The sequence below is a fragment of the Bos indicus genome, chromosome 10 (assembly GCF_029378745.1).
Source record: "Bos indicus isolate NIAB-ARS_2022 breed Sahiwal x Tharparkar chromosome 10, NIAB-ARS_B.indTharparkar_mat_pri_1.0, whole genome shotgun sequence".
Classification (NCBI taxonomy): Eukaryota; Metazoa; Chordata; class Mammalia; order Artiodactyla; family Bovidae; genus Bos; species Bos indicus.
In genome coordinates, this window is record NC_091769.1 from 86,790,669 (window position 1) to 86,803,937 (window position 13,269).

The 13,269-nt window shown below is 38.9% G+C and overlaps 1 protein-coding gene across 12 annotated transcripts in view; it reads left to right on the forward strand.

The window, feature by feature from the left end:
- The window catches only part of TTLL5 (tubulin tyrosine ligase like 5), a 317,814-nt gene that overhangs the window by 63,472 nt on the left and 241,073 nt on the right, over positions 1-13,269 (forward strand). For 10 of the 12 annotated variants that reach the window (XM_019969275.2, XM_019969274.2, XM_019969282.2 and 7 more), the window contains exons 13-16: positions 2,173-2,254; positions 3,805-3,866; positions 5,334-5,428; positions 7,907-7,948. In XM_019969275.2, coding sequence (XP_019824834.2) covers positions 2,173-2,254; positions 3,805-3,866; positions 5,334-5,428; positions 7,907-7,948 — 281 coding nt within the window. The remainder of the gene's footprint in view (positions 1-2,172; positions 2,255-3,804; positions 3,867-5,333; positions 5,429-7,906; positions 7,949-13,269) is intronic. The other 2 variants (XM_019969278.2, XM_019969280.2) reach the window with 1 other exon arrangement.

Consider the following 13,269-nt stretch of genomic DNA (forward strand, 5'->3'; position numbering starts at 1 on the left):
CGGACAAACTGAGCAACTGGACGGAACTGATAAAGGCTGTTGTCTCTCTTTGGGTTTTTTGTTTTTTTTTCTTTTCTCTTACTTTCCACATTACTGGTTTCTCAGCCTTTCAACTGAGAGTCTTGGACTTTGCCTCTAAATTTGAGAGAGAGTTAAGTAAATATGTCGGCTGCTTATTGTGAGGTGTTTAAATGACGGGTCTTACTGCTTGTTTTTCTGAGTTCAATTTGTGTTCATTTGTGGCTGATTCTGCAAATCTGATCGATATGTGCATCAGTCATTATTCTTGTCCTGTTCCTTAAGCTATTATTATTATTAATTTTACCAGTTTATGAAATAGTTGAATCCTGTGCTTCAGCTTTCAAAAACTGAAGAGAAGGTTTTTCTTGAATCAGACTCCTATTGTACTTTTCTCTGCTTGTGTAATGTTAACATGGATTTGTAGTTTTTGTAGTTTTTTCCTCTTAAATGCCTTTACTAGTGCTGTATCACAGAAAGATTTTTCTCAAATTAAAGGGGGAATATTCTATTAAATGATTGAGGATTGGATAAAATAGTCAGAAGAATGTACTGGCCATAAAAGCTACGAGTATGCTACCAAAAAAAAAAAGATAGGTAAAGGAGCTTCCTTTTCTTTACACCTTTAAAGTTTTGATAATATATGATTTTGGTGTAGTTACATGAGGGTGAATCCTGTCTCAGACTCTCTTATAATTTGTGATTATTTTTGTAAATTAAATGGAATCCTAAATAAGTACTATGGAAACCAACTCCTTCCTGAAAAACTTTTCCTGAGAGAGAATTTAAAAATGCATATCTACCTGAATCTATGTTGCATAAGTAGGAATTCTGTTTATACATTAACTGAGCATACAGATATCGACAAATGGTGATTGATAGAGGATAAGGGAAGCCAGAGTGTGCTAATAAATATGAGGGAGAGAGATGATCCTCTCAGGCTCCATAGGGAGTGAAGGGCAGGGTGGTGAGGAGGGCCTGGGTCCCTGGATTCCCATTGCACCACACTTCCATGTTCCAGAAGGAGTCTTTGGCATCATCTTTTTAGAAATTCCCATTTGTTCTTCTGTGTGTCTGAGAGGATTGAGAAATGGAGAAGTTCTTGAAGTAAAGAAATCTGCCTCAAAATGAATTTCTGGAAAATACCTGGTTGTATTCCGTGGGTGTGAGCTGTGTGGCCTGTGACCTCTGGTCGAATTGTCAGGAAGCTAGTCTTTTCTCTTGCAGAGAAGGTGTGTGCAAACAGTTTATTTGAGGGACACAGAGTGGGATGTTGGAGAATGAGTGGGACTTTGGAAAGTCTGATGCATTCGATGTGTGTATACTGAGGAGGACTGTGGAGAGGGCCTCGTTAATGATGATAACGAGAGTAAAGGTTGCCAGCTAAGGTTCCAAGTTAGCCTCTCATCCCTGCATTCTGGGAGAAGAGCCAGCTCCTGGTTCTGGCTTTGTAACAGTTGGGGACTTAAGGGACAAGAATTAGCAAAGGAAATTTGATCCTTGGCTCCTTCCCTTCTTGTGACCTGTCGTAGTCCTGCTTGGCTGCCATTAGCCCCCTCCTTTCTCTTCTGTCTTTCTATGTTGGGCTGGTATATTTTATTTTCTATCTTCAAAGGGGAATTGGAACCTTAGAGGGGAAAGAACAAATAGATTTCTGCCTTTTGTGTGTGTGTGTGCTTTTTTGTTTTTTTTTGACCTAGGTTGTGAAAGCAAGGTCTTGGTTTAAAAAAGTGTGATGGGAAGATCCTAGAGAGATGCCTTCAGTAGATTTTCCTGTTTTCAGAGTGTGGTGGAGAAGAACAACCCAAAACAAGCCCAGCAGCATTGATATTAGATGCACTTGCTGCATTCCTTTTCCTGACATTTTTTTAGCCTTCTGCACAGCACCAGAATCATGCTTGCTAACTTTTAGAGTCAGGTAACTTTCTGTATAGAACTCAGAAATGTCGAGTGGATAATAGAAACCATGGAGCATTATTATCTCTAGAACTTGATTAATTTCTCTTGGATTTGAAAGTTTTCTGCATCTACTGTCTCTGGATACTCAGCAAGTTTCTAGGCCATTGATGGAAGTTGACTGGATTGACTTCCAGATCTTTGTTTGGTTGTGACATGGAAAATGATTTTGTGTATTGTGTTATGTTGTGTTTCTAGAACTTTATGGCTTTGACGTGCTCATAGATTCTACCCTGAAGCCATGGTTGTTGGAAGTGAATCTCTCTCCTTCTTTGGCCTGGTAAGTAGTCTGTTCCACCAACTAGCAAAGGACAAACCTTCAATAAGCGACACTAAAACACTTTTTTTTTGGTCATTTCTCTTGGCACTAGGAGATTTTTTTTCCCCCCTTCTTTATTAGATTGAGATGATTAGAATTTCTAAATTTGGGGGATTTGTGGTATATTATCAGAGTCCGTATCGCAACCATGGACCTCTGTCTTACTAGTCAATTTGCAGTCTCTGTTTACTGTCTTATTGGGCTTCTAGGGATGCTTCTTTCATTTTTATCTCCACTGCATTCCCTCTCACACTTTTTTTAAGCTTTTAGGTGTTCAGCTAAGGGTAAAGAAATACACGAGATATATTTTCTTTGTTACCGAAAGTTTATACATGCTCTAACCCACACATATCATAAAGGTATAGAGCTGGGCCTAGGAGTGTGTAAATAATATCTGGTCCTTTTACGCTGTCCATGTCCTGGTGTTATCTATCCAAGATTAAAGTCTAAAATCTTCAGACGTTTTAAAAAATTATTTTTAACCTGTTGTTTAGAAGAAGGAAAGAAACTTATTTTCCAATACCAGAGAAGACTCTGCTTCTATCTGTGGCTACAACCAGAGTTTCTGTTAGTTATATGCTTCTCTAAACAGCTAGAAAACCCTAGAGATTTATGCCAGAGACCACCCAGCTGCTGCATTTTTAACAATGAAAAATGTTGGCAAAATGCCAAGTAATCAAATAAAGACAGACTGACTACTTGGTTGGATGGGAGTTTGGCTTCACCCCAATTATAAGCTGTAGAGCTGGATAATACAGATGCTTCAGATGTTGTCCTACACTTAGGTTAAGTCAGTGTTTTGTAGATTTCCTGGCAATGCACATCATACAGTATTAGAGAGCCCCAGGGTAAGGGGTTAGAGGAGTCTGGTTTCTGGGGGAACACCTCAACCCCAAAGCCAGCATCTCATCATCACCACAGGGAGGCCCCACGCTTTCAGGCTTTCTTGTTTCTGTTTCCATGTGGGTTCCTGCTGCATCGTCTGGTGGTACTTTGCTACAGTTTTTTTTTTTTTTTTTTGCTTTAATTTGCAAGCACACAATCTTAAGAAGGTCAGTTTAGAATGGAAAATGAAGTCTTAAAAAAGTACAAAGATAGCCCAAGTTCCTTTTCTTGCATGTGAATGTGATTTGATGATCACAGCAGTAAAAAATAATTTGGAAGATGGGCATGCTCATAAAAGAGCATATTAAAAATCTGAACCTCTAAAATCCACAGTGATAATACAGCAGTGTTCATGACCCTGTGCAAACAAGACCTTCTGGAATAAAAAGGTTGAGTGTCAGTGGGTCAGCGCCTTACAGCTGGGCCTGCCTTACAGAGGATGAGCTTGACACCAGGCTTTTATGTCTAGAATTTTTGCCCAGATTTTTCCCCCCATGGATTTGATGTACTTTAGTGTTGCTCCTCACTGACATTTGGTAGCTCTTTTATATTGAGGGCTGTTAAGGGCAGCTATTCTCTTAACCTATAAAATTATCAATTGCTCTTTTCTTTCTTTATTCTGTTAGTGATGCACCTCTGGACCTAAAAATTAAAGCCAGTATGATCTCAGATATGTTCACTGTTGTAGGTGAGTAGTATTCTTTTCTGAAGACTCATAAATGTGAAGTAGAGCATCCATTTTGTCAGACTCTATATGTGTTGCCAACTGGCAGTTCCTCAGCCATACTGAATGTTTTGTACTCAAAAATTATATTTTCAGGGAAGTGTTTATATGTTTCTACACCCCCTGGCTCCTCCTTCCTGAGGCTGAACCACAGCTAGGGCTGAGACCTAATTCCTGGAGCACAGGAATCATGAGCTGAGGAAGAGAATTAAGCAAAGATCTGGAGAAAATAAATTTTGCCCTGAGATGATATAGTGAAACCCACTGAAGAGGCTTTGTTACCAAGGAGACTGGCTATGTTTCTGCTATGCAGTCTTTACTGGTGTCAACACAGTCTTTTCTATAGTAGTTATAACTGAAGCAAGCCAAGGAAAAAATCCCTTTGTGAGTAGATAAAACAAAACTTTGAGATGGAGATGGGCTGCCAAGTGGGTATGTTGTGGGTTTAGGGTTGTTGTTGTTGTTTTAAGTACCCCAAAAAACACATAATAAGACGCACTTGAACTAGCACTTGATGTACCAGCAAATGCTGTAAAACTTTGCTCCCCCTTTCTGCTTGGATGAGAATCTGCTTCTTTTTAGGAAATAAGTGAGATTAGCCGAAGCCTAATTTCTTAAGCCCTGGAGAATCTACAACGTGTATTTTGGAACTTGCCAGTAGTAGACCACTTTTCTTTTTTTTTTTTTCTTTTTCTTCTTCTTCTTCTTATTTTATATATTTTATTTTATTTTTTAACTTTGCAATATTGTATTGGTTTTGCCATATATCAAAATGAATCCACCACAGGTATACATGTGTTCCCCATCCTGAACCCTCCTCCCTCCTCCCTCCCCATACCATCCCTCTGGGTCGTCCCAGTGCACCAGCCCCAAGCATCCAGTATCGTGCATCGAACCTGGACTGGCAACTCGTTTCATACATGATATTATACATGTTTCAATGCCCTTCTCCCAAATCATCCCACCCTCTCCCTCTCCCTTTTAGACGTTCCAGAAGTGGATCCTATAACAGGACAAGACCCCTCACTTGCTTCTGGATTCTCCTGGTAAAAACCAACACTGTTATTTTCCAGTCACCATCCAGGAAGCCACTTTAAAATAATTTGTCTTTATTATTTTTTTTTTAAGTGAACTTTTACTCTGAATGTCATCGAAAGTCTCCATCTCTTTGTCCATCAGAATCACATTTCGGTTCCCAACAGGGAAGGCTGACTGATCTGCATATTTTCCTTTCTTGTTCACTCCAGTCGTGATAGTTCAAAGTTCAAGTGGAGGATGTGTATGGGAGAGTCATGCCTAAACCTCTTCAGGATGGAGCTCTATCAGATTTATGGCAGTGAAACTGAGCTTGTCCATCGAAAGGAAACGTGCAGCTAAACCTTCTAATTTCTTAGCAAGTGGCAGTTTTAATGTTTCCCGTTCCCCATTCAGGGTTTGTGTGTCAAGATCCTGCCCAGCGGACATCAACCCGGCCAATTTACCCCACGTTTGACTCTTCCAGGCGAAACCCTTTCCAGAAACCTCAGGTAAGCAGTTCCAGCAACAGAAAGCCCCAAGGAAGCTTATTGTAAAGTCGCAGCTGTTGTCAATAAGTGAGCTGAAGCACTATGATTAGAAGGTCACTTACAGCAGGAGAATTGGGGGACCATTCTAGACAGGAGGCAGTTATATTCAGCCATGGCGAATAGCTTACGCTTTTAATGCTTTCAAACCATGTTACTTTCTGCTTTTTGTCTTTCTTTTCTTTTGGCTTCCTTTTTCATTATCTTTCTTTTTTCTTTCTCTCTCTTTTGAAAAATTGCTCCCAGTCTTTCACATTGATATGCTCATAAATGAGGCACAGAGAGGGATTCTGCAAATTTCTCGTCAGTACTCTGCTGCATTCTTTATGATCTTCAGGCTAGCTTTGCAGAGAAGATGCTCAATTGAAATAATATCTTCTCTACATGCGATTCTCTTCACAAGGACCCTCAGTGATCATGAGGTGCTGATTGAATTTAAATGAGCTAAATGTCTGCAGAGAGCTTGGCGGGCATGTCTGAAACCTCATTTGACCCAGTGTTGCTCCAGTCTTTGTGTACTCTGCATTTTTGTTCCAGGTAAACCAGTCAGCTGTCTGATGGTTTATCCATTCCATCATCTGATCAGTCCCTGCCCGTCTAGACCCGGCTAGTTTCCACTTTTGTTTCTTTGCCTTTAACCTTTCGTCTTATCCAAAAGGTCCCCTTTCCTCCTCTCTTCCTATCTGGACTGATTACCTTACCTGCTCAGAAGTTTGGAGACCCTTTCTTACTAAACCCATTCCACTCTGTCATGGCCTTTTCTTTTCATTACAACATTATTTACTGGTTCTCAACCGCATTGTTTTGCCTTCGTTGATTTGTTGCCTTTAAATTGTCCAGTACTCCTCTGTGAGACTGTAAGCTCTTTGAAGGCAGAAACAGCTGCTATTTCTCCCCATTCCTCCTCTTTCCCTTATTTTTTCCCTACTGCGTTCATCCCACTTCCACTTTAGCCCTCCATCTCTCCCTTTTTCCCTGCCACTCTTCTTCCTTTTGTTTGCTGGCCTCATTTAGAGTACTGCTACTTCTGTTTGCTAAGCTTACATGCATTATTTATTCAGATAGCTTTTCATTAGAACAGGGTTTGAAACCTCAAAATGCGCCTGAGGATTGCAGAGTAAACAGGGCCAGGTATGATACACAAGTGCCGTGACTGCAGCCAAGTGGGTAGTGCGTGCTTCACATTAACAGGGCAACTCTTACTTCTGTGCTTTAGCTGATCACTGCTGTGAGTTGTCAGATGTTCTTACTTTCTAGAGAAATCAGGAATCTTATTTTAAAATACTGACAACAAGTTCAATTTAAAAAATAATACTTTGCAGATGAAACATAGTATGTCGGTGAGGTGGATTTACTTTGCAGGCTGCCTGTGACCTCTTGCTTTCAAATTATTCCCTATTAGTATCAGTGCTGTAGTATAGAACAAGGTGAACTCTATTTTAAGGGGTATTAGATTAGAAGTGAAATCATGCAGCAGTGTTGTACTTGATCAGTTGTATGTGTGTGTGTGTGTGCGTGTGTGTGCTCAGTCGCTTCAGTCGTGTCCAACTCTTTGCGACCCCATGGACGGTAGCCCGCCAGGCTTCTCTGTCCATGGGATTCTCCAGGCAAGAAAACCGGAGTGGGTTGCCATGCCCTCCTCCAGGGGATCCTCCTGACCCAGGAATCAAACCCTCACCTCCGATGTCTCCTGCAGTGCAGGTGAATTCTTTACCGCTGAGCCACTGGGGAAGTCCTGATCATTAGTACATTACAGGTCAAAGGGTTTTCTTTAACTTTTAACAGAAAAGTAGAGGGTTTAACCTAGGTGTACTAGGAGAACTGAATTGAGGCAATCACGCATGTTCCTTTAAATTGTTTTCTGCAGTATCTGTGAGTCATAGGATTGTGTATAAAATATTACGAATGTTTCTCTGCGGCTTTAACAGAGTTTCTGCAAGTTCCACTCTAGGAGTAGCTGTATGTCAATCTTGAATGAATTGACCCCTTTTCTTAGCTTGCCTGTCAGCTTTTATTGGTGACTTTGCAAATAGTGAAGAACCTACTAGCTGTGTGCTCTGCTAACTGGTAGGTAACAGCGTGACTTTATCCATGAGCAGTCCACGGGGTAATTACTTAAAGGCTTAAGAAGCTGTAGATTAGTTCCATGTACTGTGTGAGACCATTTTACCAGGTGGACTAATACCTTCAGGATCTTCAGTACGTTACAGTGGGATTGAGTTCTCAGTGGTGAGAAGGTGAAGCTGGAATGATTATACCACAGGAGAATGCGGTGTGAAAAATAATAAATGCTCTAATCTTTCAAGTGCAAAATATAGGGCTTTGGCTTTTGTTCTCTGCTTGGAGATTATTTTTTTCTTTTTTATATTAGATGTAGGAGTTGGAAAATACAGGCATGTTAGGAGAAGATAAGGCTTTATTCCATTTTTCTGTCTTTTATAGCGTCCAGTATCTGCACAGTTTCAGTCATCAACCGTCAAGCAGGTAAGTTCTGGATCATGTGGAGAGTTCATTCAAACTTTTATCTCCATTCCCCAAATGGAAAGCCTTTTAGCTTCACCGTTTCACAGTATATATTTCATGCACCTGCTCCTTGAATAGTTTAACAATGTAAAGTAGAATAAGTGAAAATGAATGCTGAGATCTTTTCAGATGTAGTATATAAAAGAGGTTGCAGGGATTTCTGAATCCTCTTTTTCTGATAGTGATCATGCTGTGATGGAGGCAGCTGAATCCAGATGATAAACACAGTTTAGAGGCATATCTATGGCTTTGACTAAAATATTCCAGAAAGGAAATACCATCGTTCACAAGTCACCTTTCATTTGTTCAGGGGTCTTATGAAACATACCCTTGTCAGGAGCTTAATGTTGGAAATGTTTTCACATTGGATATTGGGCTATATTTGTTTGTTTGTTTGTTTTTTAACAGAAGCCTTTTCTTATATGTAGTGATATGTAGTCATGAATCTTAGAAACGCTGCCATCATTACTATCTTAGTTACTAACTATAGAATAAAGACAGAATATTTGATCTCAGTCTCTGAATGATCAGCATGTGTCTTCCTTCTGTTCGTGTTAGCAGTATGTGAGATACACTGTCGCTTTCCTCTATGCAAATTTTTTTTAGCATCTTTTTGAAGTGATAGGATAGTAGTGAGGGGACTGCTCCTGCTATTTGATGCGTTGATGTGAAGGATGTAGATGTTCCCATTCATAAATGCGTCACTTGCAATTATTAATCCTTCAGTAAAAGGCTCCCGTATATATTTATTTTGGCGTTTGTACTCTGATACAGATTCTTTCAAGCTTGGAAGCTTGAATTGTAAGTTTCTAGCTATTATTTTTGATAAAGTGATTTACATGGTATATATGAATTCAAGAAATGGAAAAAAAAAAAAGACCTGCTGTGTTGTCTAATACTTGGTAACTGATTAGCATAGTTTTGTAATACAAGTTTTGTTGTTTAACTGGTGGAATTCAAAACTCTGTAATGGTGTTTTGTATTTAGCAGGTACCTAAGTGTGCAAGCTCCTCTCCATGGCAAACAAAAACACAGACAAAACCCAAGGCTGTTGCTTTCAAAGACCTTATACTCTACCTATCTCTTGACCTAATCTCTTTAAGGAGAACATTAAAGTACTGTTTCATAGCTTCTGAACTTGACTCCAAAGAAGTGTCTTTGATATGGAATTCTAATCTTAATGTCCCATTACCCGTTTTAATTCTGTTCTACCTCCATTGCTTGAATAGTCATAAGTTGCAAACAACCTATGGACAAGCGAGGTCTCACTGTAGTGGTTAGGTATTTCAGCACAGCTCACATGATACAAAGGCTTGTGACTTTACTGGGGCAGTCTTAAATGTATTGAATTCTTCACTCTTATTGTCCTTTGCAATGTTCTCCTGTGTCCCTGTCTTTCTGTTAATGAAACACTTTCAAGTCTACAATAGTTTCATCAGAGCTAAGTGAAAAAAGAAAAGAAACTTAGCTCTGGCCATTTAGACCGTAAACATTTCTTTTTTTGGTGCTGTCAGATTGTTGAAGATACATTTTTTTACTTGTTGTCTGATAATTCCTTTTTAATCCATTATCTTTTTCTGCATTTCTCCCTTCTCTTGAAGGCCTATGGTTTAATATTTTTCACTCAACAGAAATTATATTTTAGTGTTCCAAGGCAGGCAGTATTGTTTTGTGGAAGGAACAGGGACTTTGAGGTCAGATAGACCTGGGTTCGAATTTGAACTCTGCCAGTCACTAACTCTTAGACCTTCATCAAGTTCGTTTATGCCTCAGGCTCACTTCCCTCATCCATCAAATGAGGGTGTGTATTCAGTCGCTAAATTGTGTCTGACTCTTTGAGACCCCATGGACTGCAGCATACCAGGCTTACATGTCCTTCACTATCTCCCAGAGTTTGCTGAGATTCATGTCCACTGAGTCAGTGATGCTATCAAACCATCTCATCCTCTGCCACCCTTTTCTCCTTCTGCCTTCAGTCTTTCCCAGCATCAGGGTCTTTTTCAATGAGTTAGTTCTTTGCATCAGGTGGCCAAAGTATTGGAGCTTCCACTTCAGCATCAGTCCTTCCAATGAATATTCAGGGTTGATTTCCTTAAGAATTGACTGGTTTAATCTTGCAGTCCAAGGGACTCTCAAGAGGCTTCTCCCACTCCTTTCTTACATAATTCCATTTGTGTTTTACACAAATTACATTACAAATGAGGGTAGTAATACACAAATGGAGTTATGCTGACAAAGGAATGATCAAACATAGGGAAAATACTTGGGATAGTTTTGGACACACATATAACCCTCAGAAGATTTAGTCCCCTTCACACTTTCAAGTCCTATTTTGATTTTTCCTTTTTCCATTGTCAGTATCTGGTGTTATTTTGATATTCACTTATTTGTAGTCATGTCTTTTCACATTTACTATCGTCAAGAAATGCAAATCAACCCAATTAATTTATTATTCATCCTCCCAGACACCAATACATATTCTAAATTCAATTCTTAATCAGTACCCAGTCACCTCCTAATTTGGTTCACCTCTACTTATCTTACCTTATAGTTGTCTTTTAACTGTGTTCAGCTTTTATTGGTGTATTTTATTTATTATATCATGATACTGAGTCCTGATTGGAAATAAAACTAAAAGTAAAAATTCTATGAAATTTTCACAGATGCTTCTCTAACATCCAGAGACATTAAATATTTTTGTGCTTTTCCTCCTTTTTGTTATTTTGTCCAAAAATCAAAATTTTAAAGCATGTTTTAAAATAAAGCAGTCTCCGTACTACTATTCTTTATGAACCCATTAAACTCTAAATGTTTATGGATTTTTTTCTTTTAATATTTGTTCCATTATTTTACTAGGGATTCAAGTTAGACTTACCAGGCGGTAATCACCAGGAGCATACTTCTTACATTTTTGAAGATTGGTACCTCATTTGTTTTTTTCTAATCCTCTGGTACCTCCTCAGTTCTCCATGATTTTTCAAACATAATTGTAAGTGGTTTTGGTAAGTTTTTTTGTTTTTAAAGCCAGTTCTGTTAATAACAAGATGCATGTCTCTCAGACCTGCTGACTTAGGTTTATTACACATTTTCAGATGCTACATGTCTCTTTCTTTTACTGTAACACACACCTACTTACTTGCTTTCTTCCCTGCACCCCCCCTGCCCCCCCCCGTAATTTCTCAGTAGTGTACTTCCTGTTATCATTATATTTAAGACTTCTCTGTTAGCCATTTTTGGTCTATTTCCACCCAGATTTGTTCACATGTGGTCTTTTTTTGTTCATTTTCTTTCATTTGATATCAGTGATTCATTTCACTTCTTAAACTTGTCCTTCTTATTTTCTGGGTGGCAAGATGCATCACATATAAATTGATCTATTTCTAATCCATGTGTTTTTAACACAGAATTCCAAACTTTGTAAAATTGCGTTGGGAGATTTTTTTTTTTCTCTGCATGTGTTCTCTTTCAAACAGATTTTTTTTTTAACCCCTCAATTTTGATATCTTTGAGGATGCCTCACCATTTTTTTATTTTCTGCGTTCGTCCAGTTTTCTCCTAACTGGTACTTTTCAGTTCTTCCCCAGCAACAAAAGTTAGCTGTGTACGTGTTTCTTCCCTGGGTGTAGTTCTGTATCCTGAGTTGTACTAATGATATTTTAACAACTTAGATGCGTGTTGCATGGCAGAATTCTTACTGCGGCAGTTAAAAGTGTGTCTGAGAACCCAGTAGTTTAAATCTTGCGTCATCTAGCCAGAGGCAGTGGTTCTTTTTACGTTCAGAGGAGCCTTATTTCCTTAGTGTAGTCAGTCAATTCATTGCAGTATGTGGATTTATTCTATCTACTACCCGGAGAATGAAGCTGAGCTTTTGTGTCCAAAGTCAAAACCACAGAATGGCTTGCATTTAAACTATTTTGCTCTTATTTTTGACAATCCTCATGGCCTTTCAAGTCAGCCTTATTTCTTTTTTCTTTGCTTTTAATTTCTAAGTATCTCCTTGGTACTCATAAGCATTTTTCTTCTTTCTTTTTTTCTTTATTATCCTTTCTTCTCCCCTTTTTCTCTTACCTGTGTCTGTAATTCATTTGTTAAGGCTTCATTTCGTTAATAAGTATTTGTAGGTCTAGAATAGTAATGCTTTGCTGTTCCTGTATAAATACGTTTCTCTATGAACCAGCACAACAGATATTATGTAGATTAAAAAATTGCTGTCTAATTTCAAATTTATTGAAAAGCTGAGGTTGGCAAAATATTTTTGACTTTCTAATTTGATTATTTTCCACTGGCTTCTCCAAAGACATAGGACACCTGGGTGGATGTTAGAGAAGCATCTGAGATACCTAGATTTCAGGAGCTATATCTTTTCACATTTCTCCCCCTCAGCCTTCTTCTTCTTCTTTTGTTTTTAATATTTATTTGGTTGTGCTGGGTCTTAATTGCGGCATGTGGGATATTTCCCAACCAGGGATCGAACCCAGGTCCCCTGCGTTGGGAGCACAAAGTATTAGCCACTGGACCACCAGGGAAGCCCCCCTCAGCCTTCTTAATAGTTGACACTGAGATAAATGGGTGAAGAGATTAAAGGAGTTTCCAGCCACGTTTTTTTTTTCCTCTTGAAGTAGCATTGACCTTTTCTTTGCAGCCTTGTGGTATTTGTGGCAGTAAAAGAATAAAGACCTTGGTTCATGGAAGTTAACAGCTGGAGCATTCATCTAACAAGCACCATTACCCCCTCCTTTTTCTAACCTCCCGAGTACCCCGACCAGGAGCACCTGCTTGAATTCCTACACACCCCACTCAAATAACACTCACACAGGCATGCAGTGGCTTGAGTTAGGATTGTGTACTGTGAGTATTGTGAATGTGGGTCGGTGACAACTCTGAAAATGACTGGGAATGTTTTGAGGTGCTCATTCTTTGTGGGAGCAGGCTTAGATGAGTAGAGGAAGATTGCAGCAGCATCATAATAATCTCAATCTTTGGAAGCCAGCAATATCACTCTATCAGGAAGCAGTTCTACAAAAATGAAAATTAGGTCCTAGGAAAGCAAAAAAAAAAAAAGTTTAAAAAGATAAAAAAAGAAAAATAAACAACAAACAAGCAAAAAACCCCTAATGAAGACAAGAGGTTGAACAACAAAAACAAAAAAAGACAAAAAAGCAGAAAAAAAAATTTTTTTTAATTGGTGGTGCTCATCAGATGAGTGACTTGATCAGTAGTGACTTGATCCATGTTCTTATAAATATGACGATTCCTTAAAACTATTCTGATAGGCAATAACT